The 27,948-nt window shown below is 39.6% G+C and overlaps 2 protein-coding genes and 1 long non-coding RNA gene across 4 annotated transcripts; 2 read left to right on the top strand and 1 right to left on the bottom strand.

Annotated features, from left to right (window-relative positions):
• The first annotated feature begins 36 nt into the window (after positions 1-36).
• Positions 37-2,210, top strand: LOC128321761 (uncharacterized). Its single transcript, XR_008305290.1, has 3 exons — positions 37-116; positions 643-800; positions 1,149-2,210. It is a non-coding gene; the product is annotated as an uncharacterized LOC128321761 (long non-coding RNA).
• Positions 2,211-4,104: 1,894 nt separating this feature from the next.
• On the top strand, positions 4,105-19,769 carry rbm25b (RNA binding motif protein 25b). Its single transcript, XM_026922584.3, has 18 exons — positions 4,105-4,254; positions 4,986-5,109; positions 6,395-6,444; positions 6,709-6,879; positions 7,991-8,048; positions 8,210-8,370; positions 9,167-9,352; positions 10,213-10,296; positions 14,177-14,445; positions 14,834-14,960; positions 15,068-15,157; positions 15,318-15,391; positions 16,219-16,369; positions 16,868-17,267; positions 17,537-17,838; positions 18,160-18,258; positions 18,884-18,931; positions 19,014-19,769. The coding sequence occupies exons 2-18, from the start codon at positions 5,004-5,006 to the stop codon at positions 19,104-19,106; spliced, it is 2,469 nt and encodes an 822-aa protein (XP_026778385.1). The 5' UTR covers positions 4,105-4,254; positions 4,986-5,003; the 3' UTR covers positions 19,107-19,769.
• Positions 19,770-20,050: 281 nt separating this feature from the next.
• Positions 20,051-27,664, bottom strand: eif2s1b (eukaryotic translation initiation factor 2, subunit 1 alpha b). Of its 2 annotated transcripts, none has more exons than XM_026922548.3 (8): positions 27,506-27,664; positions 24,916-25,158; positions 23,826-23,905; positions 22,471-22,622; positions 21,450-21,556; positions 21,119-21,216; positions 20,431-20,574; positions 20,051-20,326 (listed from the first exon to the last, which is right to left on the bottom strand). In XM_026922548.3, exons 2-8 carry the CDS (start codon positions 25,154-25,156, stop codon positions 20,201-20,203), a joined length of 948 nt encoding a protein of 315 aa, XP_026778349.1. In that variant the 5' UTR covers positions 25,157-25,158; positions 27,506-27,664; the 3' UTR covers positions 20,051-20,200. The 2 variants fall into 2 exon arrangements, with proteins under 2 accessions (XP_026778349.1, XP_053098279.1); XM_053242304.1 differs by lacking the exon at positions 27,506-27,664 and adding an exon at positions 27,250-27,389.
• Between the last annotated feature and the right edge of the window lie 284 nt (positions 27,665-27,948).

The raw sequence follows: 27,948 nt of genomic DNA on the forward strand, positions 1-27,948 counted from the left end.
TGCTGACGCACTACTTAGGGTCCTAATACACGGTTTCGGACTTAACCGTAGGCAGCGCTCAGTTGTCATGGTGAACGGAAAGCGATTCACTACAACGGCTACATCTGTGCGAAAAGGTAATCGCTAGCCAGCCATATAACTATAAGTATATATTATATTATATTATATTATGTATGTAATGTACATACGTTAACAGAAAGCACAATAATAAATATAAGCAATAATAATTGCAATTGCGTCTTGAAGTGACGCATCATTTATCAAGATCACGTACATGCAGCATGTGTGATATGTTTGTAAATAAAAAGATATAACTCACACCACATTCATTACATTAATAATTATTATTATTTTATACTATTGGTGTACGGACCTGTATATTTATATTCTGTATTTGGGATAATTATTTGTGTGCTGCTCACCATGGTACCAAGGATGAATCACAAATTTGAAAAATTAAACAATTTTATTTTCCTTTTAGTACGATTATTATCATCTCAATATTGTATTTATACAAATATGATTAGATAATAGCGTGCAATATTTCGGAAAACGAACAAAAGACACCACTAACTGCAGAACTTTATTTTGGCTCGGAAGGATATAACAGCTCTGACGAGGTTGTGCTTCGTCTCTTTCTAGCACTTTCCACAGAAAACCCGCCCCGCAGTGACGTCACACGTCTGTCAAATGCAGTACGCAAGCAAGTACTTCCGGAATAACGGCCGTTAACGGCGTTCCCGCAGGGGGCGGATAATGAGGGCTGCATCCAGGAACGAGAAAAATAGATAAAATAATAAGTACGTAACTCAGAAAATACCATAAGAACATAACAAAACACATTATGTGTCTACGTACGTATTTCTCAAAATTTCTATTTTGAGATGAGTTTCTTCACAAACACGTCTGTTTTTGTTTTTTTTTTTTAATAAAGAGCTATAGGCTCTCCCAGCAGCATTACATTTCCCCTTCCAGAAAATACTTCACATGTGATTAATCACATGATGTTAATTTTCCACGTGTTTTTTAGACACTTTACATGTTATGTTTCATACATTTTTCACATGTGATATCTTCACATTTCACAATAATTTCTTCACATTTCCCACCTAATTGATTTCTTGATCATCACTAATCACTGTATCCAGGTCAGGGGTGTGGTGGATCAGGAGCCTATCCTGGGAACACAGGGCGCGAGGTGGGAATACACCCTGGAAGGGATTCCTGTCCATTGCAGGGCACACGTACATTCACACTTAGAGGCAATTTAGCACAGCCAGTCCACCTTACTGACATGTTTTTGGAAGGTGAGAGGAAACCGAAGAATGGGGTGGGGGATGGAGGACACGTGAGACTCCATACAGACAGTAACCCAGCTCGGGATCGACTGGGATCAACTGGGATCAACTGGAACCTTGAGGCAGAAAGACTACTCGCTACACCACGATGCTGGCTTCTTTTCACATGTAATGCATATGCTTTTATTCTTTCCACGTGACTCATTTATTTTCACATGTGAATTTTTCCCATTTCACATTTATTCACATATTATTCACATGATGTGTGTGTTTACTTGAATTCACAAGTGCAGTTTCACGGGAAAGGGTGGCACGGTGGGTAGCACTGCCCCCTCACCGCTCCTGGGTCGCTTGTTCGATCCTTAGCTCAGTGAGGGTTCACATGTTCTCCCTATGTTTGTGTGGGTTTCCTCCGGGTTCTCCAGCTTCCTCCCACTTTCCAAAAACATGCTAAATTGCTCCTTGGGTTTTAAAGGACCGATTTTAAATGCCCAGTCCTACTTTTCTATTTTATTATGTTAGACACTTGAAGTGATTTTGGATTATATGCTAACTGTCAAATTTTACTGTTAAAATGCAATATACACATATGTAATCTTAGGGATTTTTGCTGATTCTGAGATATGTATGTGTATATATAAAATTGGGGATGTGGCTGTGTAAATATAAAATTATAACAATTCAAAAATGACATAAAAGATATAATAAGAATTTTATATTATACCTATATTTGTATAATTGAAATGTTTATATGTTAGATATGAGCACAGGTAAAAAGGCCCTCAGGGTAAAAATGCCCCAGTGTTTAAGTCAGGTTTTGGATGAATGCAGATGCAGGTGGTTGATGGGTAATACCACTGTGTTTCATTCCGAAGTGATCATGACTACACTCTCCAAACTGTGAAGTCTGAATGGTCCTAGTCCACAGATGTCTACATAAATAAATAAACAAATAAATAAATAATAGTAATGGTCAATCAGTGTCAGGTTTCCTGCTGTTGCATATGATCATATCATATTACCAGTCATTCCATGTGATTCATGATGGAGAGTCACACTACTAGTGCACGCTACTCCCCGCCTGCTGCACTACACACATCCATCAAGGATTCATTCTGGTCATCAGTAGCAACTATTTTTACTAGTTGAATACATTAATTGTACAGAGACGACAAAGTTTTTTTTTTTTTTTGTTCAGCATCACACAGGGATGTGGAAATGCCAATGAACCCAAGCAAAATATACAACAGTACAGTGCAAAACTGTCATACAACTGTCATACAGTGCTAACAACGTGAAAAGAAAGACACAAACTATCAAAGAATTATCAGGAATGGATGAGAACTATGGCTACACAGAAGCTTCCTCTTCCCAGGAATTTGGTGGGATAGCTAATGAATTTATGATTTGTCTATCACAGGACATCATTTATTACTACTACATTCTGTACACTGGTCAGCCATAACATTAAAACCACTGACAGGTGATGTGAATAATGTTGATTATCTCATTACAGTGGTACCTGTCAAGGGCTGGGATATATTAGGCAGCAAGTGAACAGTCAGTTCTCAAAAACTGATGAAAAATGGGCAAGTGTAAGGATCTGAGCGACTTTGACAAGGGCCAAATTGTGATGGCTAGACGACTGAGTCAGAGAATCACCAAATCTCCATGCCTTGTGGGGGTGTTCCCGGTATGCAGTGTAGGTATTTGGTAGGTACACACACCCGGAGCAGTGGGCAGCCTTTTTTGCTGCGGCACCCGGGGAGCAGTTGGGGGTTCGGTGCCTTGCTCAAGGGTCTCACCTCAGTCGTGGTATTGAGGGTGGGAGAGAGCGCTGGTCATTCACTCCCCCCACCTACAATCCCTGCCGGACCCGAGACTCGGGTGAACCAGCAACAGGTTCCTGGGCACCCAAGGCTCGCTGATGCATGCGGGGAGCGAAAGCTAGCCCGTCTGATCCCACAGAAAAGCTACTGTAGCACCAATTGCTAAAAAAAAAGTTCATGCTGGCTATGATAGAAAGGTGTCAGAACACACATTGCATGGGGCTGTGTAGCTGCAGACCGGTCAGAGTGCCCATGTTGACCCCTGTCCACTGCCAAAAATGCCAAAAATGGACACGTGAGCATCAGAACTGGACCATGGAGCAATGGAAGAAGGTGGCCTGGTCTGATAAATCATTCTTTTACATCATGTGGACAGCCATGTGTGTGTGCGTTGCTTACCTGGGGAAGAGATGGCACCAGGATGCACTATGGGAAGAAAACAAGCTGGCAGAGGCAGTGTGATGCTCTGGGCAATGTTCTGCTGGGAAACCTTGGGTCCTGGCATTCATGTGGATGTTACTTTGACACGTACCACCTACCTAAACATTGTTGCAGACCAGGTACACCCCTTCATGGCAATGGTATTCCCTAAAGTCTTTGTGTCAGATACCACAGCACACCTTCAGAGGTCTTGTGGAATCCATGCCTCCAGGGTCACAGCTGTTTTGGCAGCACAAGGGGGACCTACACAATATTAGGCAGGTAGTTTTAATGTTATGGCTGATCGGTTTAAATCCCAACGTAAAAATGATCTTAACCTATATTCATAGGTTAACTTGAAACTGAATTTGCCATTCTGTTCCCATGATTTCGCACAAAAAAGAAAGCAATGTTCAGTCACTAAACATATCCTGGTTGATCAAGGGAAATTTTTAAAATTAAATTTCTCAGAATTAAACAAGCCACGAACACGAAAATATGTCCTGGTGATCAACTATATGGGAGGAATTTATCCTCCGAGCCATGTGTTTCCATTAGATCTTTTAATTTGTAGAGAATTTTCCAACAATGCAATTCTACCGGAAGTGTGGTTGTTAGGTTTGATCGTTGATTTCGCCGATTTGGGTCCGGGTTGGCTTAAACTTAATTTTCCGTCAGAAAAAAAAGGTGACTTGTAATCGAGCTGGGTAAGCCAAATTCATCATGGAGTCATTTTCTCTTTTTTGGGAGATATGTGCTTGCGTTTACTGTAAAACACTGAAGGGGAATTAACTGAAGTCTTCGAGGAGCACGAGTTGGCGCTTTCATTTTCAGCAGCCCCGATGTAGCTTAGCTTAGCTTAACTTGCTAACAATGCTAGCGAGTAGTGATTAGCGAGCTAGCTAGCTTGCCTTGCTCAGACAGATGAGTCAAAAGGAAAAGAACCGAAAAGCCTCTTGTATTCAGAAGTCCAATTCGGAAACAAGTAGTCACATTAGAAACGGAACAACAATTAGGACAACATTTTAATATATTTCCGGCGAAGAGCTAAATCAGCACCTGCCTGTTTTTACTAGCCGACTGTGCTAGCAGGCACATCACCGATAGTGCAAGAGCTGACATTTTGTTAGCGTGGAAATGATAAAGCCTGCTAGCAGCAAACTGTTGATTCTTTACTCTTGGTGTATTATTTTGACCAGCTTCCAGTTCTTCTTGTTCTTCTTATTACTATTATTACTTATTAGTAATAATAAGAAAGGCCTGGATTAAATTTGAATGATCTCTCTCATTGGAAGGTATCCTTTAGTGCAGGGAAGAGTAACATGGCTGCCATATGAACAGATCATTATGTTATGTTGTTTAATGGTTGCTCTGATGCTCTTGCTGATTCTTCTTAGGCAATTCAGTATTATCCAGATATCTTACCTCTGTGCTCTAGGTGGGTGATCTGCCCAAGATGTCCTTCCCTCCACATCTCAACCGGCCACAAATGGGCATCCCTACCATGCCCCCTGGGATCCCTCCACCGCAGTTCGCTGGCTTTCCTCCTTCAATGCCACCAGGTAGAGTGTAAGGAGATAGAAATCTCAAGCCGGAGACTTAAGGCTGATTTCTGCTTCTGCAAGATGCCTGTAACTGTATCTGTGTTAACCTACAGATGAGGGCTTCATGGTACACTCTCAAAAAATAAATTATGTATCTTGTGCATGGTAGTGTAAATATGGTTTAAGGTACCAAATTGGATCTTGAGGATCACCCTGGTACCTTTTAATTAGCTTTTAAAGTAATGCTTTACACTACACACACCTTTCCAGATAAAAAATACAAAAGATGTACCTTTGAAGGTACCATGCCAGTGGCAAGGAAAGGTACAGTTAAGTAAATAGTTTTTCTAGGAGTGTAGAGATGCACCCATTGCGTGCTGGATTGGATTTGCACTATGATACTGACTTATTTTAGAGCGTGAAAATGTACAGTGGTGACTGACACAACAGAGATCTTGCATGTGAACAGAGAAAATTCTAAAATCGCAGTGGTAGAACCTAAACACGTTGAAGCACATGCTGACTGGTTGAACAGGGAAGTGTATCCAGTAGCATCAGGGTTGAGATGAAACCCAAATCAAACTAGTGCAAAAGAAAAATTCGAGCAGTTTGAGGATCACTTGGCAGACGAGGTCTGACATTAGTATATTCTGAAGTATATCATATAGAATATAATCTTCAAAACATTATCACGGCAGTGAAGTGACAATTAATTATCGGAGAGAGATGGAGAAAACTGTGGGCTAAGGTTCAGAGGTGTGCCTAAAAAATAGAAGGCAATTTTAAAAGACATGTTTTAGTCTTATATTTGATAGAAATGATTCTGAAGTGTAGTGTAACAAACAAAACCTTCCTTTATGGCACACTGTGAAACTTTATTGTGAAACATTTGGTTCTTGTTCTGTGCAAATATATTGGCAGACACCTGATGGACACACACATTAGTCAGGGTTAGACATTTCAAGAAAATCGTATCTTACCATACATGATGTGTTGCGTTCAGATTGTGTTAGTCACTACAGATGTTTATTAGTCTTATGTAAAATTGTACCTATTTCTTTACAAAAAATCTAGATTAAGCCACATGGGTCAAAGTAGGTGTTGTTCACACCTGCATTTTAGTCTATTGTGCGTATATTTTAAAAGTAAAGTGTAGTACACAGAGTTACTAAATAACCAAGACAAATGGTTTTGGACAAATGTCCTTCATCAGCTGAGCAAAGTTCTTCTGAGGCTGTAGGAAGTTGATGGACCATATATGTCTGTATACAGATTCACTGCTATTGTTCTTTTTCTTTTACAGGAGCCCCAATGATTCCAGTTCACATGGGCATCATGACCCCAACTCCTGCGGTAAACCTCTTTACCTTCTGAAAATGAATACATTTTTATTTTCTTTTAAATACTCATGATAACATCTTAATACTGCCTATAATACAGTGTAATACGAAAACACCAACTTTAACATTATTGCTAATAATATTAAATGTACTGATTAAGGTGAGCATGTTAGTCATATCAGTTGTCCAGAGTATAGTTTAATATAGTGTTTCATTCAGCAGCTATATTCCTCATCAAAATAATTACTGCAAATTCATATGGTGTTGGATTGTGCAGGTTCTTGTGCCCACCTCGATGCCAGTGGTCAGTAAAGTAGCTGCCCCGAGGAAAGAAGCTCCAGCTCCACATTCGAAAGAAGCTGACGAGAACAGCGGGCCCACGACAACAGTATTTGTAGGGAACATCTCAGAGAAAGCGTCAGACATGTTGATCAGACAGCTGCTTTCAGTAAGTAGTGGAGTGTTACGGTGTAAGACTACCTGCGTCAGTAGGAGAGTCAGCAGGAGAGTCAGCAGGATCTGTAGCTCTACACTGGCTTTACTGTGTTTAGAGATAAGGGATAAAAGTGTTAATCTTTACAGTTTTTAAAAAATATTTATCGCAATTTCCTTGTAGCTGTTAAATGGATTCAGTGAGCAGTAAATGAGCATAGATCATGTTATTCGGAGATGTTTAAGTGGCTGAAAATAACTTCTGCCAGCTCAGCTTATCAAAAAGGCCTAAATGTAGAGCCCTTTATTGCCTTTTTTTTTGTTTACAAACGTCAAACTGGCCCAAGACCTAATGCCATATCATCACATGACGATCTCTCTCTTACTCATTATTTTTAAAAGTCTGCTTCTAGCTAATGAGTAGCAGCTTGTTTTATGTAAAATGCACTGGAAAGTTAAACAAGTGGAGAGTTAGAAACTGTAAAAAATGTAAAGAGCAACCCTTTATTCTCAGCCTCTGCCAGGTTTGCAGTCTTGCTTTGCTTTTGCATTTCACTGAAATTTCTTAACTCTTGAACAGTTTGAATCATTTTTGCTAATTGCAATAACAGTAACGGTGTGAACCCAGAACAGGAAAACTCCTAGGAACAATATAGTTTCTCATTCTAGAGTCCCCTGACTCTTTAGTTCCCAGTTTGATTTACCAGGTACTGTGAGTTCTAGAGTCACAAAAATTTTTGGCTTAATTACTGTTGCAGCAAAGTAAGCAAAATCAAAGCAAAATCCTTGCATGGTCAGTGTGGCAAAACATCTACTCGTCTAAAGAGCACTGAAACAAAGATTATTGTGTTAATAAGAAAACAAGGCGTTTGCACAAGAGGTTTAGGATATTGAAGCACTTTATATTCCTTAGTCATGTGTTCAACAAAGGTGTTTTAGAAGTGAGAGGTCAATGCTGATAAAAACGTGTCATGCCTTTGTTATAAGAGGCTGTTCATATCATCTACATGGAGGAAGATCATTTCATGGGTGATCAAGGTCCTTCCACTCTCTTAAAGTCAAAAGAGGTTCTTGAGGATTGCATCTTTAATCATGCAGATGTTTTCAATAAAATTTCCTCTCCCCAGAAATGTGGTTTGGTCCTGAGCTGGAAACGAGTACAGGGAGCGTCGGGAAAACTGCAAGGTAAGAACTAAATACTGTTCTAAACTAAATAAAATATTATGCATAAATCATTTATGTACATGGTGTTCTGTATGCTATTTACTTGCTATAACTTTACACTGACAAATTGGTGTTTTTTGCTTGTCCTGCATCTGGGTGTGTGTGTGTTGGTGTTTCCTCAGCGTTTGGTTTCTGTGAGTATAAGGAGCCAGAGTCGACTCTGCGCGCTCTGCGGCTGCTGCATGAGCTGCAGGTTGGAGAGAAGAAGCTGCTGGTGAAGGTGGATGCCAAAACTAAAGCTCAGCTGGATGAGTGGAAGGCCAAAAAGAGGAGCTCCAACGGGGTGCGTGCACGAGTAATGGATCTCCCTCCTTTCTCACACGCACTTTTTACTTTTTAATTTCCTATAAATATTGTTAATGTTCTTATTAGTCGGATAAATTAACACAAATCTAATTTATAATGTCTTTGTTCTTAAGATATAATAAAAATAGTCTTTATTTATGTAGCATTATTCATTTTGAGTCCCAAATCAGTGTTTTACAGTGATTACAGTGTTTCTAAAATATTAAAAGATGAAGGTATGATAAGTAAGGAATAAAACATAACAGGGCGTGTTATGATGGTATAGGAAAATAATCAGTGATGGCGTGGTCTGATGCGGCCTGATGTGAAGTGGAGTTACTGTTACCAACTTCAAGTTGATTATTTTTCAGTAATAGCACTTCCCGACTTGTTTTATTTCTTTTATACCACAGCAATTTGCCAACAATAAGAATTTTTATTTATTAAGGAACATCATACTATTTATCCATTTGCAGTTACGTTTAACGTATGAAACAAGTTAGCTCCGGTTAACACTTGCGTTATAGCAGCTATGAACAGTTGTAATCTAATAGAATAGAGAAACTCAAGTGTAAATTCTTCTGTACTGAAGACCTTGCTGTGTTTATGTGACGCGTCCACCGTGCAAGTCCATGTGAATTAGCTGTCGCTATAGAAACAATAACACGTTAAAATGCCATATGAATATAAACATGTGATTTCCCTTTCTATATTTATTTCTGTCTTGTGGTACATTGATATATTTTTGCCTTTCTATACACACTGCATCATGGCTTGTCTTTTCCTTCTGGTAGAATGACAAAGCTGAGGAGGGGGGTGAGGAAGAAGAGGAGGTTTTGGATGAAGAAACACAGAAACGGGACCAGATAGTGAAGGGAGCAATTGATGGACTGATCCGGGAATATTCCAGCGAGCTCAACGCTCCCTCTCAGGATGACGAGTCCAGCCGCCGGAAGAAGAAGAAGGAGAAAAAAGAAGAGGTGCGCTAGTTTGCACTCCACCTGCACTTTGCTCTTTATGGTTGTGTTGTATGTAGGGAAGTGCACAGCTATTTGAAAACCTGGTTAACCGTTTGAGGCGCCTCTTTTTAATCACTGAAACCATGCAGACGTGGACTCAAGCTTGAACTGAGGACACTGGAGCTATGAGGTGTCATTGCTACTGGCCAATCACGTTTATTAATTCTGGTCATTATTTCTCTATCGTCAAACCAAACGCATGCCAAACACCTGATTTGATCTAGTAGTGAAATTCCACAGACAGTTGGAAATCCTTTTTTGGACTAGCAAAAGGCTTAAACTAGGGTGGATGAAGCTAGAAACCAATTAAACAGATAATTGTTGCCTTTTACGCCAGAATGACGCTTTAGTCAGATGCAAAGGGTGGAAGGATAAGTCTGGAGACTGGATCTTTACAGTAGATGAATGTTATTTGTAGAAGTTCTTCAGATGGGGATATACGGGCGTGTAGTCGGAGTTCTGTTTCAGCCTTGTCATACAACTTGTCTCCCTTCCTGTCTAACTAAATTTGTGAAAGCCTACCTAATATATAACAAAGTTTTAAGTCATTTATGTGATAACATATTCAGAGAGGCTTAGTTTATGATAGCTTATGATGAGCTTATGCAAAACTGATGAAACAAACATGAAACACCTATTGGCTTACTGAGGTGTAAAGGGGAAACTATACTTTACTCTGTTAATCTCGGGTATAAATACAGTCCATCACAGACTAGTACTAGGTTTAATTGTTTTTTGTAAAACCTCAAGTAGTGTTAATGTTTTAAGCTAATGTGATTTAATGAAAAGTGGTGTCACATGGTCTGTGTACCCTTGTTTAGGAGGACATCAACGCCATAGAAATGGAAGAGGACAAAAGAGATTTGATCTCCAGGGAGATCAACAAATTCCGTGACACCCACAAGGTAACACATTCTCAACTTTCTTTCACTTCCCAGCTAGAGCAACAAAAACCTGTACACCTGTAGTTCAGATAGCTCAACCAGAAGAACATGACTAGAATAGATATTCTGAGCCTTCTGGAGCCTTAAGGTTAAATTAGTTTTACTGAGCAGGCCACAGATTGCTTTCTTTAAACTGCCTGAACTTCATCAACACAGGGGAGTTCAGTTCTGTGACCATGAAATCGAGTTTCATAGACTCAGATTATACCTAGTCAGGGTCTGAAACCCTGAGATTTATTCACCCAGAACTGTTTTAGTCCAAGACTAGGTTTAATTTTGGTCTTGGAGACCATCCCTGTCTTTCCTGGATTACTGTCTTGCGTAAAATTGCCAAAAGAGAGAGAGAGAGAGAGAGACAGGGTCGCCATCTTAAGGCCCTGAAATTTAGAAGCTCCTCAAACTTTTAGTCAGACATAAAAAATGCATGCACATAATGTAAACTTCCCTCCAAGCTAATCTGTTCATTAAACCCCACCATTATGATAGAGATCATATGGTGACTAAAGCAAGATGAATCTCACAGCTTTGGAAAAAGTTGCAAGGATAGGATGTAAGTATGATCTTCCCATTCTTTTCTACATATACTGGGCGCCCCCTTCTGGAGGACTCGCACAGGAGCAACTGTACTGTGACTTGGGGGAAATTCAGTGACAAATTTGGATATAGTGTACTGTAGGTACAAATTTCAGTAGTTTGCAAACAAATCAAGATAGTTGACTTTTCCATGCAGTGTTCTATATTTTCCTGAATATCAACTCTATCTCCAAGAGGCCAGTGAACCTGTGTGGGTCCCCCTATTTAAGATGATGTTCATACTATAAATGATTAGAACTGACTGAATAACCACTGAATTGTGGCACAGTTGTGTCACACAGTATGTGACAGTAGGGGGCGCCCTTCCACAGCACGAGGAGACTGAAGACTTTGCAGGTATGAGCTGGCCCTGTGTGTGAGCACTTCATTCTTTCCCACTTGCTTATGCGTGCCTTTGTTAACTTTGTTTCCCTCTTTCTGCTTTCCTCGCTCTTTTCCCCTTTTCATTATCTGTTGTACTTTAAATTTATGTTTTATTCTCGTCACCAGTTTATTCCATGTTCAGATAAAATACTAGTTTCTGATTGTCTGCTGTACATATTTCATTTCACTGCATTTTGTCTAACATGAATCCAGACAGAATTTTAATATCAATTCTAAATCAACACTGATTTTGTGGGAGCAGTGTTTGACTGTAAACATGACCATGGTTATAAATCATTTTAGGCAAGGCCTATGTATACAGTTCACTGTTGCTAAGCAAAAATGAAACCGATTTCCACAGAGGACAACTTTAGAGGTACAACTGTAGTTGTTTAAAGTTTTAAAAAAAAAAGAAAAAAAAAAGAAAAGACAAGAATAGATGACGAGATGCAACCATAGTGTACATTTGTATAATGTTAGCCTATTAACTTTGGTTCATATCGGTCAGCTATAAGAAAACAAAATGTATGCAAATGCTGGTAAGTAGTTGTGATGTAACAAAGTAACGTCTGCCAAAGCATGGACTTCTTTGCCTAGACCTTGTCCCTAACCAGGATAAAGCAGTTACAGAAGATGAGTGAACGAACGCGTTATTGGTCTATAGCAGAATTCTGAAAACAGCCAGTAAAGACACAGTCATGTTTTAACTAATGTTTTCCAACAGATTTTCTGCCACTGATGGATATACATTTTGAAAACAAATATATTTTATCAAAATATGTTGCCTTGGCTTTCTGTTTACATAGACCTTGTCAGGTAAAGAGCCAGTTTAACAAAAGCAAAAATTCTGAAAATTCAGTCAGTCTACCTAATATCTAAATATCTAAAACCTTGCTAGCAAGTCTGCTTTTCTTACAGTTTCTGTAAGTAATCAAATAGTGCTTGGTGAAAGCAGACAAGAGTGCTTATACACTCTGTACTTGAGGAACTTAAATAAATGTCAAATGTTTAAATTATGCAATAAAACAACATTAATAACAGGAAATTTAGTCAACAGGACTGACTGAATTAATTAGCGATTATTTCCCAACCAATGTTATTACGGCCAGATCAGTTGAAAGAGACAACCATGAAGCTTGTGTTTAAGTGACTTATACTTTAGGTGATAAGTAAAAGAATCTTGAAATGTTTAAATGTTATTTTCTCCCTTTTCACTTATGGGATTAACCAGACTTTAAAATGGTAGAAGCTGTGCTTGGGATACATACAAAAGAGAAATGTATTTTTAGCTCAGGATAACCTGTAGATTTCATAACTGTATAAAGGAGGAAATGTCAAAATTTGACCACATGAAAGGTTTTTGCAGGCTGCCACATATATCACCACTTGTCTGTAGGAATTGTCTAAGATAAATTGGATTTTTATATTTAGATTTATATTTGACAGATTCTTTCATCCAAGGCAGTTAAAAAGCATTGCGCATTCCAGTTCAAGAATGAGATGTAGGAAGAGCACTGACAGCTATATATACGGGTTGGAGACAGTAAGTATTTCGGAGTGCTGTACACACTGGTTACAAATCATTCAAAGTACACATAACATAAACTTGTTAGAAAATATTAGTAAAACACCCTAATAACAGATAGTTAATAGAGAAGAATGAGAAACTGCAAGGAACATAGGCCATGATCACTTGAACTTTATAGACAAAAACACACACAAAGGAACAAACCGAGCCGAGGGTGTTTCTGCAACACTGTTCAGGTCTATTCAAAAGTGCCGAGTCTTCAGACATCACTTGAAGGTTGTGTAGGGCAATACATTCCACCATTTAACCCAGCTCAGATGGCCAATTTCACTTGTCTTTTTCACCTCTGCTTCTAGCATCACTCACGCTCTTTTTCTTACTTTCTCTACTTGTGTTATTCCCCTTTGCTCTTGGCATCATGCATCACACTCACGGTTTTCTGGATTTAGCCCTGTTTAAATCTGAAGATGAAACAAAACACCTTGACCGTTTAGCTATATTTTATCCAAAAAGTGTGCTGGTTACTCATAAAGAGTAATGGCATTTACATAGATGAGATGTGAATACTGATTGTTGTAAAACCGTGGATGTTTTGCTGGCTAAAGAATCTTTTCATACTCACTGAGTTGAGCCCTCGGAGAACCCAGGCAACCAGCAGATGGGGTAAGCCAGCCTCTACAAATTCATTTGTTGCCCTTTCTGTCCAATCACAGAGATCAACAGAGTACCGTTTATGCAATGCTGCTGTCACCACGTTTTCACAAAATGTTTTGGAAGTTGTTTGTCATGTGTCGACATGTAACAAGAAACAGAAACGTTTTCTGAATTGATTTTCTCCTGCAAATCCTTTGACCTGCTTTTCCTCCCAGGCCTAACATAAAGGCTTGTAGGGGCAGCGAAGCTCTGAATCCATAGCTCAACACCTGTAAGTCCAAAACAACTAGTTTCACAAGGATTGAAGTCTTTCTCTTGCTGATATTATGAGGTGGAAACCTTTTACAGCGTCCTATTACCTGATTGTGCTCCTTGTTTGAAATGTGTGAAGCAGGGCTGAAAGTAAAGTGGTTTCCAGGGTTCTAATGTAGACCTTGAGATGTAAATGGGGGAAGAGTTATTCTCTACAGTGAGACACAAAGACTCTAGAGCAGTTTCTTCCCACTTGCCTCTAAAAAAAAAAAATAAAATAAATAAATTCACTTGCTGTCATTGTGGGTGGACTCTGTCAGTTTTTGTAGCCATTATAGAGGACAGGAATTGTAAACCACTTCATCTCTGCAGTCTAGACTAGAATTATACTGTGCTGTCCATCTGTTAACTGTATGAACGCTCAGCCTCTCTCTCTGTCCCTCTCTGCAGAAACTCGAGGAGGAGAAAGGAAAGCGGGAGAAGGAGCGGCAGGAGCTGGAGCGGGAGCGCAGAGAGAGGGACAAGGAGCGAGAGAGGGAGCGTGAGAGGAGGGAGCGGGAAAGGGAGAAGGACCGAGAGCGGGAAAGGGAGAGAGAGCGCGAGAGAGAGCGCGAGAGGGACCGGGACCGGGAGCGTGAGCGAGAAAGAGAAAGAGAGCGCGAGAGAGAGAGGGAATGGGACAGAAGCAGAGACCACAGTGAAGCTCGGAGCAGGTCCAGGTGAATACGACATTCCTCCTTTCTAGGATACAAATAATCAGTTAAAATGATTGGTTATATTTTCATATTAGGAGTGGAACTGAATGATACATTCACTGTATTATAACCATCCGACATAATTTCCATTCACATTATGCCATAGTATTGGCTTACAACTTCACATTTTCAGACTGTGGACAATAGATTAGTGTACATAGACAGATCTTTGCTGAGCTTATGGTTTTAAGTGATTCTGCTGATGCCAGTGTAGTACTGACATAGTATTACTATTCAGCGCTGACCTGCACTTTATGTAGCTTGCACAACATGGCCATATGACACTTTTCTAAGTTGTTGCTTGCCGAGATGACACATGAGCTATTGTCAATTGATCGTTGTGATGTTCCAGAGAGCAAAGCCGTGATCGAGAAAGAGAAAAGGATAAGAAGCGTGATCGTGAGGAAGATGAAGAGGAAGCTTACGAGCGGCGCAAGCTGGAGAGGAAGCTCCGGGAGAAGGAGGCTGCGTATCAGGAGGTTGGCAGAACTTGGGCTTTGTTCTTTCACTATGTGTTCTGTATCCAGATTCCAGCCCACAATTAATTAGAGCATCATGGTTTATGTGCTGCATATGTCCTGTACAGAGGCTGAAAAACTGGGAATTAAGAGAGAGGAAGAAAGCCAGAGACTACGCTAAAGAATCAGAGAGAGAAGATGAGCGCCGACGGGAGACAGTAAGGGAGTTCTCTTATTGCTTCTGTCTAGTCAAACATGTGGTCAAACATAAAACAGTAAACAGACGCTATAACAACACTCTGAAACGGGTCAGTAATTTGCCCTTGATATGTTGACTGTGGACAATTACAGCTTCTTTTTCTCATTTCTCTCAATTAGGCGAAAGAAGGCAAACGACTAAAGGAGTTCTTGGAGGATTATGACGATGACCGGGATGACCCTAAATACTACAAGTAATTTACAAGTTTTTACTATAAATCTAAATGTCAATCTAGAGAGATTGGGACCAGGGTGCCTCAGGACCCAAAAAAAGGTGTTAGGAGTGGGTGGTCAGATATAAAGCCAAAGAAAAGGCAACGCTGATTAACAGGGGAGATTATAGAGTGCAGTTTTACAGTGTTTACTGTTTTAAAAATCTCTCCATTGCCTCTGGCTCTCTTGATGCCTAATGGGCCTGTCAGAAATCATAATTCAGTTGTGCGTTTTTTTTTTTTAAATGCCAAGCAAATTTATTTAGGTCCAGTTATTAGGGGGGAAGTTTCTTTTAAGGCAGTTGAATTTACATATAATACACCCCTGTCCCAGTACATTGTTGCTGTACTCATTAGCCAGTATAGCATGTCCTCCAACCAGATATATCAGTTTGTATGTATACTATAACTGATGGTATCCCATTTGTTGCTGTGTACAGAGACATTACCCCCACCGTCAGAGGAAAGCAGTGTAAAGTAGTGACTGACACGATAGTATCAGATAAAGCAGTGTTACTCAGGTTTTTAAACATTTAATTGACACTGATGTATTGATAACAGTCTACTAGTCAAACCATTTCTGAAAATATAACAGAATAAATAGTACACCACTCAGATAATATCAATCAGTGCTTAATGGTGGTCCCATGGTGGTTCCTTTCCATTGATTGATGAGGTTACATATGAGCCACAGTTAGTGTAACAGTATAGTGTAGTCTGTATGGTATGTATACCTCATACACTGGCACCTCTGTATCTTTCATAGATGTTTTTTTAAAATATGTGCTGTTTCTGTGTTTGGCCTGTAGGGGCAGTGCACTGCAGAAACGCTTGCGTGATCGAGAGAAGGAGATGGAGCTAGATGAAAGAGACAGGAAACGAGAGAAGGAGGAGCTGGAGGAGATCAGGCAGAGACTGTTGGCTGAGGGACATCCTGATCCAGACGCAGAGCTACGCAGGGTACGTCCATCATCTTAGACATGCAGTTACAGTGGAATCTGTGTGACTCAATTTGCAGACATTTTTCTCAAATCATTTTCTTTGCCTCTTCATTGCTCTGTTATCTTTTTGGCATTAAAGCAGTGGCAGTGTTCATCCTTTTACATTTACAGCATTTTGTTTGTCAGTATTGGACATTGCTTTTAAACATACAGTGTTTCAAATTTCAAGGAGCACAATGTTGGTTAATGAGTGTGCATTTCATTTTTCAAATCATGCTACAATAACCCATACATCACAATAAATATTTCAGTAAGTGAAACTGTTTAAGTATATTTTTAAAGGGATTTGACAAGGATCAATCAGCCTTCTCTGATTTATGGAAACAATGTTGAAACTATTTTCTTGATTTGAAATTACTCTGTGAGGAATTGCAGTTGAAATTCATTCATCACAAGGTCAGTAAAATCTTTAGATTATGACACTCTTTCTCTATATGTAACTATGTTTTCCTCCCAGATGGAGGAGGAGGCAGAGCGTTTGCGGCAACCCCCAGTGAAGCCAGAGCCTGAGGAAGAGCGAGAAAGCAAGCCTTCGCGTGAGGAGCGCGAGAGAGAGAGGGGAAGAGAGCGTGAGAGGGAACGAGAGAGACGCCGGCCGAATGCCCAGTTGCAGTCAGATGAGGATGTAGAGGACGGAGAGGAAGTGGAGGATGAGGAAGACTCTAAGCCGTGTCTCAAGCCCACAATGAGGCCCATCATGGCCGCCCCGTCTGTTTCCTCGGCCAGCGGTAACGCCTCACCCAACACACCAAGGGAAGAGTCGCCCTGTGGCATCATCATTCCCCATGAAAACTCGCCACCGGAAACCCAGCCACAGGAGGAGCACCGGCCCAAAATAGGCCTCAGCCTCAAACTCGGTGAGTCAGCAGGAGAAAAGAGAAAAAGGGGCTTTCTAGGGACATTCTGACAGAAGCCCTTAAAGGCAGAATTTTTGTTCCTTTTAATTTTAGTTTATTTCAGTTGCTCAATTTACACTAATACTAATATGAAATTTAGTTTTTTATATTATAGGTGATTCATTATTATTCTGTGTCTTTCTCTTAGATTAATCCTTCTGTTATTGGTCTGTTTCTCCGTAATGTGTATGTGCATAGCATTCCTGATATCCTCTTTCTTCCTGTGCAAGGTGCCACAGGCAGTCCTAGCCAGCCAAGCGTGGGCAAACGCAAGAAGCTGGCTGTGGAGAGCGTCTTCAACCGATTCGATGACGATGAGGTGGATGAGGCACCACGGAAGAGGAAGCTAGTGCCTTTAGATTACGAGGATGAAGACAAAGGCAGTGGTGGAGCGGAAGGCGCCGGAGCAGCAGGGGGCAAAGGGGCCAACACAGAGGAGAAACGCAAACACATTAAGAGTCTAATCGAGAAAATCCCTACCGCTAAACCTGAGCTTTTCAACTACCCACTTGACTGGTCTGTCGTGGACTCGGTAAGCATCAGCTCCTGTGTGTGACAGACAGTTTAAACAGATGTAGGGATTTAGTTTCATGGGAATTTGTTTATGGGATTGCTAGGAGGTATGGGCACAAGAGCATGAGTAAATGAAGGGAATGATCAATCATGGCAAAACAATAAAAGCATTAATGCACACAAATTTTTAAATTTATGCTTGCACGTTAATTGTGTCATAAAAATTACTACGATCTAATTATGATACGATGATAAGATGGGGTTAGGTGGCATTTAATGACGGTTTTCATTTGTGATCCTTTTGGTATAAACTCAGTTGATCATGATGCTTCTCTCTCAGACTCTAATGGAGAAGCGCATTCGGCCGTGGATCAATAAGAAGATTGTGGAGTACATTGGAGAGGAGGAAGCCACTCTAGTTGACTTTGTTTGCTCAAAGGTAAAGGTCAACATCTGTCATGACTACGAGTGTAGGAGGATTTGTTCTTGCCTACTCTGTCTGTGAATGTACACTGCTTTGCTGTTTAAGCTGCATTCATATAGCTTTTGTTTCGGATTGCTGCTGATAATGCTATTCTCCAATGTTCTTAGCTTCAAGCTAACAATAGTGTACTCTCCTAGAACCTACACAAAAACTGTTTTAAAAATAGATATATATGCATAACAGTTATGCTTGGGGGTGGGCAATATGGAAAGATGTCATTGTGATATTTGAGGATGCTTTTGTAGTACATTGTATCAGTATTTATTTTTGCTCAGGTAAAAAAAAAAAAAAAAAACTGTTTCTATGTAAATTATGTGCATTAAAAATAAACCATTTAAGGATTAAGAGGAAAATATAATAACTGAAGTTTAATGGTGGCTAGAAAATTTGAATATCTAATCAGCCACCTTGTAATTTGAGTAACTATGAATTTGTTAATGTTGAGTGCCAACTCCTAGTTAGGCTACTGCAAAATTGATATGTATTTTTATAAAATAATTAGTTTATACTACAAATCTTCATTTTTCTAATGATTATTTATAGCTATAGATGATGAAGGATTTCATGTTTCTCCCAACAGGTGATGGCTCACAGCACGCCGCAAGGCATCTTAGATGATGTTGCTATGGTGAGTAGTTTTGCCCACATATGACTCCCTTTTTCTAGTTTCAGCTGTGTTTTAAGCATTTGTGTGACTCTCCCCTCTCCAGGTGTTGGATGAAGAAGCAGAGGTGTTCATTGTGAAAATGTGGCGGTTATTGATTTATGAAACAGAGGCCAAGAAGATTGGACTCGGCAAATGAACAAGCACTGAACAAGGATCAACGCTGCGCCTGACTTTCCTGTTTGATCAGTTCGGCATGTGAAGAGAAAAACATTCGGGGCAACTCAGCAAAACATTCGACCCAGCAAGCCGATTACTTCCATGTATAAATATATACGTTGTTGTTTTTTTTTTTCCCCCCCTCTCCATCCACCTGTGACTGTGTTGGTTAGTGAGCACTGGATCTGGAACCCCATCCCAGCTACTCTCATTCACTGCTAGAGATTTGGGTGAGGTGAATATTTCCTCAGGGCTTGTCTGATGGGTTTCAGCGTATCTTCATCATGCCTGCTTAAAGTATAATTGATGTCTATGAAAGCAGTATCTTAATGTAAGCTGCCACACCTGTAGAATTTGCCAGTCACATCTAGGTTACAGTTTAATTTTGTTCACTTTTGTTGGTAACAGAGTTGAGTTGTACCAAAGAGTTTATCTCCACAAATGTCACAAAGTGATCTGTCTTTCCACCAACATGGCGAGGAAAAAAACTAAAGAATTGGACCCCGCAATTTTGGAAGTGTCTGGCTTAAATTGATCTCAAGTTGTGCAATGATGGAAACAGTGGTCTCTGTTTTTGTATGTAGTAATGGATGTGTTTTCAATAAAAGTAATCTTTTTTTTTTTTAATAAAATTAATTTGGGATTTTGTGTTTCCTTAAGTAAAGCGGGATCATTTTAGCTTAAAAAAGGGCAAGCAGTTGGAGTTTTTATGGAATTTGATGTCTTGGAAAAATGAATTCTGCACTTTAAATACTATGCATGAAAAAACAATCAGTGAAAAAATTACTAACAAGCATCATATAATGATTAATGTAAGAAACTTAAAAAAACAACAACAAAAAAAGTCCCATGAACGGCCCTGTAGCTTGAACACAGTTATAGAAATCAGAGCTTTCTGCATAGGTGTCAACTCAAAACGCAACATTTAATTAGTTTGTGTATAAATTTTAATTTTACATTTTTTTTTCCTTTTACATCTGTTATTTAACCACTTCACTTCGTTAGGATACAAAAACAGTTCATACTCTGAATATCTCTGTACCCCGTCCAATCGGTTTACACACCAAGGGCTTGTTAATCTTCAGCTTTAGCCTCCATCTCCTCAGCGTCGTCATCTCCATCCACCTCAGCATTCTCTCTCTCCAAACGTTCCAGCTGTCTCTGTAGCTCCGTCTCATCCGTATCAGTCACCACTTTGGGCTGAAAGCATACGTACACAGTGATGAAATGTGCAACACTCATTCCTGTAACTACAGTTGCAAAAGCCTGTAAAAACTAATATCAGCTATATTGACGAAGCAGACCTCCATCTGGACATTAAAGACGCCTCGTTTCTCCTCGATCTTCTCCTTAATGACAGCCATGGCCTGGTTGAGCATAGAGAGACCCTCGGTCCGTTCCAGAGTGGTGGTGGTCATCACATACCGTGGGGGAGCAATTAGGTTTATCTAATCCCAAAAGAAAGATCCTGATTCATTTCTGAATGTGCTCAATACATGATGACAAATTACCTCAGTGTAGGGGTGGTACTCATCAACACTCCCAAGGGCCAGTCATTTTATATGAAGCCACCCCTTCTCACTTTTTGTCTGTAGCCATGACTAACTATCTTTGTAAATTAATTTGCAGGTGTAGACAGAGAACAAACCAATTGCAATTTAGCTAACTGCTGCCACCTTCAGCTGAAAGAAAAAAATAGCAACGTGTTGGTCAGCGGGCCACCAATCATACATTCTAATAGAGAAGCTGTGGGCCAGTTAACATTTGGACACCCCTGTCATAGTACAAAATACTATAAAAAGAATAAGGAAATGATCCAGAGGGTTCAAACATCAGCAATCTTGCAAAGCATGGCACCAAGATGTGTAGCAGAAAGGAGAAATGTAAAGGTCTCTGAATGTAAACCAATACACCTCTCCACATACACAACCCCAATTTACATTCACTTATCCATTTATCTGCACAGGGTTTTGGATACTCAAGTCATGTTACCTTGATTGGCATGGAGTCTGTGGAGCAGTTCAGTCCCGCCCTCAGCGCTTCTTTAACAGCGTCAATGCCCTCGTATCCGTAACACGCCACCTCGATGTCTGATCAGGTCAGAAAACGAGAACAGGGTTTCATTCAGTATGGTCACACTGGGTAACAACCGTTCAGCAGGAAAATACAATTTTAAAAAATGCAGCCACAAACATAATGAGCAATCTGATGACAACGAAAAACTCTCCAAAAACAAAAATAATCATGTTTCTGTTAGAACAGCTGCTCAACACTGTTGTGTGCAAGTATACATGTAGAAGGTAGCGTATGGTGCTTTCAGTACCTGCTCTGATTTTGACAGCCTGTGGTGTGAGCCGCCTGTTGATGTTATCGATGAGTACGTTCCTCTCCTCTTCTGTCAAATCCAACCCATCCAGGATGGAGGGATCACTGACAAGTAAAAGAAGCAGCAAAAGTGCACGTTAAATGTTGAAGATGTGTGTAATTCATAGTTTGGCTGTAGACTGGAGACTGTCACTATGTCCAAAAATACGAAAATTTTACTACATTGTGCACTATTTTTGAGATTTGGCATTTTGTAATACTGTCTGAAAACAGTCACTGCAGCTGTAATTACACCGTAATGCTGTTTGAAAAATCAAACCTCCTCTGCATTATTTTGACCCCATAAAGCACCACAAAAGGTAATGGTACAAACAACTGGACTGTGTTTGGATCAGAATGTAGTCACACGCATCTCTGACCAGACAGACCAAAATCCGACAGCTACATTGTGTTAAATGAGGTCATTTACATCCCAACACCAGCTTTCACTGTTCCTTGTTTTTAGTTTCTTTACGAATAAGATGTGTCACATCAAAAATTGCAAATTTTTGTATCCGTGCTCGCTCTATAGGGTGCATTATGCTGCTTTGAGGGTCCACAGCACGGCGTCCACAGCTGCTGCCAAGAGGAATTTCAGACATTTAGACTGTGGGTGTCATGGAGGAACTGGTGAGCAGCAAAACCATGCTGATACGAGATAAGACTTTTTGTGTGTCTTGTTTTTGCTTTGTTTTGTGTCCACAAAATGTGCAAATAGAATTATTACCTCCCTTTTGAATGAGGGATGGATTTATCTGAAACTATGGGGATATAGTTATTCCCTAACAGCGGTCATATAAATAACAAGAGACGCTCACGCTGTTGGTATCATCATGAAATAACACAACTAGCAACACAACTGGTTCTTGGTTCTAGACCAGCATGATGTTGGAACTGAACAACTCTCACTCATCCAATAAAACTAAACTAAAACTTTGCCTAAAATTAAGCATGCATTGTAGTAAAGCTCCAGTACTTACGACACGGCTTGTTTAAACACATCATAAGCGCCATATCCTGGTTTCTTGTATTTCTCATCGAAGACCCAGGCAGTGCGCTGGTATAGGCTCTCCAGCTGCTCGTCCTTGGTGTACTCCAACACCTCCGCCACATGCCTCAGAATACTGTACACCTAAAGCAGAGTTCAAAAGCACATGTTAGGGAAACACAGTACTTTAGACATTGTCCTTTCACAAATCACTTTTCAAACAAGGTTCTTTGCTGGGAAAAGGTCTTCTGTTATAGTTAAGATGTACAGACTAGAAAAGCTGTAGAACAGCGGAAAAGTTTCCTATTCCAGGCAAAAATGTTACATACAGCAATTAATAAGAAAGCGTGCATCACAAATCTTTCTAGTGTTACCATTTTAACTAAAACACACAAGCAGCATCTTTTTCCTGAAGTGCCAGTTTCTACCACGATGGCCCTGGCCTCACTGTTTGAATGGGTCTGTGCTGACCACTCGCAGGACAGCAAGCAGCGTTTTAAATCACTGTCTATAATGAACATTTTTTTGAAAAGTTAGATTTGACACTTCAAGATTTCCTCAAATCTTTTTCCCGTATTTTTCCCCCTTCATTCAGCCGTTTTCATCTATTTTCAGTGAAACTGTTTTGATTGCATCCTGTACTCTATAATTCTAATGTTTACAAAGTCAAACATACGTTGACTGATTTTATTTTAACTTAATGAACACAAAACATTTTCCATTTACCTTCACAGAAAGCAAGTGAGAAAACTGAGATGAGACATTACTAATGTGAGATGATGGGGGAAATAGGGTAGGGCTTCAAAGCTATTGCATGACTGTCAATCATTCCAAATTCACATGTAGATTGGCTCATCTCTCTCTTTTTTTTTTTTTATGCACAAAGGTTGCCAGGTCTGGATTCTGGATTCACCACGACCCTGACCAGGATAAAGTGGTTAATGAATGAATGAATACATCACAGTAAGGCTGTTATGAATTATCAGAATAATCGATGGTCATAGCCCTACATCACTGTCTAACTCACAGCACCTACTAGAAGACAAAAACTGCATCTTACAGACTGGATAAATAAATTTATTACTTCTGTATTTTTTTTTTTACTAGAATGCTAGATTGAGTTTGTGGCTTATCCTCTTCAGACTTAATTAACCCAGGTTAATAAAAAAGTGAAATAAGTCGATGTCCTAAGCGTTTGTTGCATTTTTATAAGAAAATAAACAACTTGTCCATTCTGCTGTCACTAAGTTATGTTTTAACACAAAAACTGGTTTAAAGAACTGCAATAAAAATTGGCACTATGCTGCTGAGTGGCAGGTGGGAACTTGCTCTCCGTCTGTCACTTACAGTCTTGGATTTGGTAAACTTGTCTTCACACTTAATGGCCTCCTCTGGAGAAACTCTTCTCTTTGACAAGTCGATATATCCTGTAGGGGGAAGCAAAACAGTTTAAATCGCAGTGGCAAATAACATGGCACTAACTCACTCAGTTCAACATACACTGTTTGGCTCCTTTAATGTAGAGGAGATTAAAGCAGCCAGTTTGGATACAAACAAATCAATCTGTATTTCGTAAATCGCTTCCAGGAGCATTTAGACAAGAAATGTGGTACTCGTGAAAATCCATTTTGTGAAAAACCATTGGCATCATGAGAGCTCCTATTTGTATATTTACATATAAGGAAACTGACAAATGCGAAACTTGATTTATAGACAGTACTGCAATTTTATAGACATCAAGGTTAAATAGCAAACTTATTTCAATTACACACACAAATTTAATGAAAATATTGTTGCTTCATATGAATGACTTGAAAGAAAGCAATCCAAAAGAAAGGCTAGGCATTCAATTAGGACAAAAGTAGTGGCGGCCTATAAAAGGAGGAAATACGTGTGTGTTTATAGCAGTGGAGGTGATGCGATGGCTGAACTGGTTAACTAGAAAGTTTAGCACACACCAGGCATTCTTTCACTGTTTAGTCATCATTTTCGGCTCTGACAGCTTTGCCTTTTATGGATTTTTATGGATTTTTTGTGGCTGTCACTAAATATATATCGGTTGTGCCAAGAACATGTTTGGTAATTTATGGGTGACTGGCATTTATCAACATGCACACATGAGCATGAAGAAAATCAGTGTTACTGAAACATCTGTAAATCTGGAGGGAATATTTAACTTCTGTTTGGCCTACTAAAACATCTACAACATTACTAGAGGATAGATAAAGGAGGCTCTATAACTTTTGAGGCAAATGAGTTAATAAGGATTTACATAAAAACAGAAATAGCTATCAAACAGCAATCAAATATCACTGTAATAGATAATCAGGTCTGCTGATTAGCTCCTGTAGCTATTCGTGCATAATTTCACTGATAACTGATGATTGTGTAGGAAATTCTTTTCCTCATGCCATAACCATAAGGTTAAACAGCCCACCTTTCTCCTTGTCCACTCGGATAACCACGACACACTCGTTGCGTCCGATGCGGATGAGTTTGTTGATGGAGCGGATGCGACGGCGTGAGAGCTCGCTCAGCAGGATCATTCCCTCGATGTTGTTGTACTCCAGCAGGCTGACGTAAGCGCCCATCTCAGCGATGGAGCGCACGTTCACCATCACCACATCCTCCACCTCCGGGAAACGGTGCTGGTAAAACCTACAGCTGAGTCCCGGCATCACTGCAACAGCAAAAGAATCAAACTTTCACAGTATTCTCCACTTAGAAATACTGGCCATATCAAATCTCTTGCAGACAGAAAAAAGGTAAGAAGACAGATGACCTCTGCCCTTGTCGCTTAATAATTTATCAACAGTATTTTTTAAAGAGCAACTCCATTCTCTCCTACTACTGATCAGTGGCGGGGGCCTTTCTAAAAATTTTATATTGTCTTTGCCCTCAAAATGGTGGAGCAACCAAACACAAGCAATTAAAATAAGTATGAAATGTGTGAATCTATTAATTTTCTAATAACATAATATTGTATATAACATTATATTTAGCTCTTTTAAAGCACTTCAACAAAAATACTTTTTTGTACATAGAAATAGTCATCAAAATGAAATAGTCATGTGCTTCGAGCACCCTGTGGGATCTCTGTAATAGACTGTGTCTGGTTATTATTAAGAATGTTTCTGATTCAATACTCAGTACCAAAACTTAGACAATCTAATTTACGGAGGTTGTTTTTTCCCCTCACGTTAACCTGTTTGATTTTAATAATTAACACACAGATTTATCACATGTATACAGGACACAGCTCGTCTTAACGCATGTCTCCATCGCACCTCTGACTCCTTGCAGAACTTTGCAAATGAAGCTTAAAGAGAGTCGATTTTGAAATTGATAATTGGTCGAAATTGGCAAAGAAAAAGAAGAAAAGGATATACAGAATTATAGAAATAAATTAGACTTTTTTTTCCCCAGCAAAGTCACATAACTAACTGTCTAGAAGACTGAAGCTGTTTGACAGTGTCGTTATCTGGCACATATATATGTAAATAATCTGTTACACACACACACACAATTTAAAGGTGCATTAGGTAAGATTAGTTCTCTAGCTTCTCTATTAGTTCTACTTCTTGAGTCCACTTCTCATTCCCTCCCCATGATCTACGGTGGCCTGTAAAGTACTGTCTCTAAAATGACTGACAGGAGGCACATCCACACACACACACGTGTGTGTGTGTGTGTGTGTGGATGTATATATATATATATATATATATATATATATATATATATATATATATTACACACATATACATACATACACACACTCTTATTTATTTTTTAAGGTTATTTGTACAAGACATTAAAAAACAACTATTACACCTTTAAGCTGATATTAAATTATGGTAATATTTCCTAATCCTACTGCTAAATCATATTCCTCAGTGTTTCCTGCTCTAACTCCTGAATCAGCTGATTAACAGCCTTCTAATGATGGGGAGTCAGTGTAATCGACTCAGCTAATCAGTAAGAACCGACTCTTTCGGCTCCTTCGCATGAATAGTTCAACAAAGTCTGAAACTTCTGATTAACAACATAATATTATAATATGAATTGTCATTATTTATAAAATCTATAAAAATGTCAATAAAATTAACAAAAATGTCACCATTCTAGCTAATCTAAATCATTATTTTGGGCCCAACGGTTCAGATATTGGTAAGATTCACTTTTTAACCCAGTGCTAAACACAGAACACTCTTTAAGGAAAGGGATAGGAAATGAGAGAGAGAGAGAGAGAGAGAGAGAGAGAGAGAGAGAGAGAGAGAGAGAGAGAGAGAGAGAGAGAGAGAGAGAGAGAGAGAGAGAGAGAGAGAGAGAGAGAGAGACTCTATTACGATTCTTCGGATATGCGAGTCGACTCCCAACGTTCACCTAAAAGAACCGGATCAAAGAGTCGACTCGACCGCGAACGACACATCACTACACCTTAACAGTGAATGAAGTTAAATGGGTGTCAGAGTGGTGTTAGCTCAGTGTTTCACTGCTCTGCTCCTTTAGTGCGTCTCTACTTAACATTTTTATCGTTTTTCCTGCTTTACCACACCCTAAAACACTCTAACAACTATATTAAACTGCTGTAAGCGTGTTAATGCTCTACCGAGCTGGAACAGGAAACACACTAACCTGTGCAGAGCAGTGAATAAAGAAACCATCAAGAGAAACACTGATGTGTACAATAATCAAACAAACACTGCTCTGCACTCAAACGCTATAACACACACCAACATCGCCTACTTCACCCTAACCAAGGCTTACATACTTCAACACAAACATCTGACCCCTATAAAGGGCGTGTTAAGAAGCTGATGAGTTGAATCAGGTATGTTAGAGTAGGAAACGCTGCAGTTTGGAGATAATAAAGGAGGAGCTGTAACCCGCTGCTCCACTGAGCTCCACGCCGCCACATGCAGAAAGAAAGCGACTCGAGTTAGCCAGCTAATGCCGAACAACCCGCTCCATTTCACAAGGCAACTGAAACACAACTGGAACAGAATAGCAGGAAAATGCACCATTACCTGAACGCCGAAGTTACTGACAACTTATTCTTTAAATAAAGAATCACTCTGTAATATCTCCCTTATGATAAGGAGTAGCTCCGTAGTCATGAGTTAGCAAGGAAGCCGGGAAAGCAGAAACAACGAGTGTTTCAAGATGGCCGACAAGAGGAGCGACACTTCATAATAAAAGTCTTTTTTTTTTTTTTTTGCGTGTGTGTAAAATCTGTTCAGCTCGGACACGTAGAATTTTCATAATTTGCGCATTAATAGTTTTACAGGTGAGCAACAACACCACGAATATAACTAATGGAAGGCGTATGGGCATTATTAGTATCATGAGTGTTTGAGCATTTAAATATATATAGAATATCCTTTATATACTAACTGATGGTCAAAGCACGCTTCCAGTGTAAAAGTAAACAAGCACTATTAGGATACATATCAGTGCACTACTACTACCA

This window comes from Pangasianodon hypophthalmus, chromosome 19 (assembly GCF_027358585.1).
Source record: "Pangasianodon hypophthalmus isolate fPanHyp1 chromosome 19, fPanHyp1.pri, whole genome shotgun sequence".
Taxonomy (NCBI): domain Eukaryota; kingdom Metazoa; phylum Chordata; class Actinopteri; order Siluriformes; family Pangasiidae; genus Pangasianodon; species Pangasianodon hypophthalmus.

What these genes read in the sequence shown, in the direction of transcription:
- rbm25b (XM_026922584.3), top strand. Translation starts at nt 5,004, where the DNA reads ATGTCCTTCCCTCCACATCTCAACCGGCCACAAATGGGCATCCCTACC. An exon ending in AGGAGGCTGCGTATCAGGAG is followed by an intron (nt 14,961 to 15,067) that starts GTTGGCAGAACT and finishes TGTCCTGTACAG; the next exon opens with AGGCTGAAAAACTGGGAATT. An exon ending in ACTGGTCTGTCGTGGACTCG is followed by an intron (nt 17,839 to 18,159) that starts GTAAGCATCAGC and finishes CTTCTCTCTCAG; the next exon opens with ACTCTAATGGAGAAGCGCAT.
- eif2s1b (XM_053242304.1), bottom strand. An exon ending in GTGTTTAAACAAGCCGTGTC is followed by an intron (nt 21,557 to 22,470) that starts GTAAGTACTGGA and finishes TTTACTTGTCAG; the next exon opens with TGATCCCTCCATCCTGGATG. An exon ending in GGCTGTCAAAATCAGAGCAG is followed by an intron (nt 21,217 to 21,449) that starts GTACTGAAAGCA and finishes TGACCTGATCAG; the next exon opens with ACATCGAGGTGGCGTGTTAC.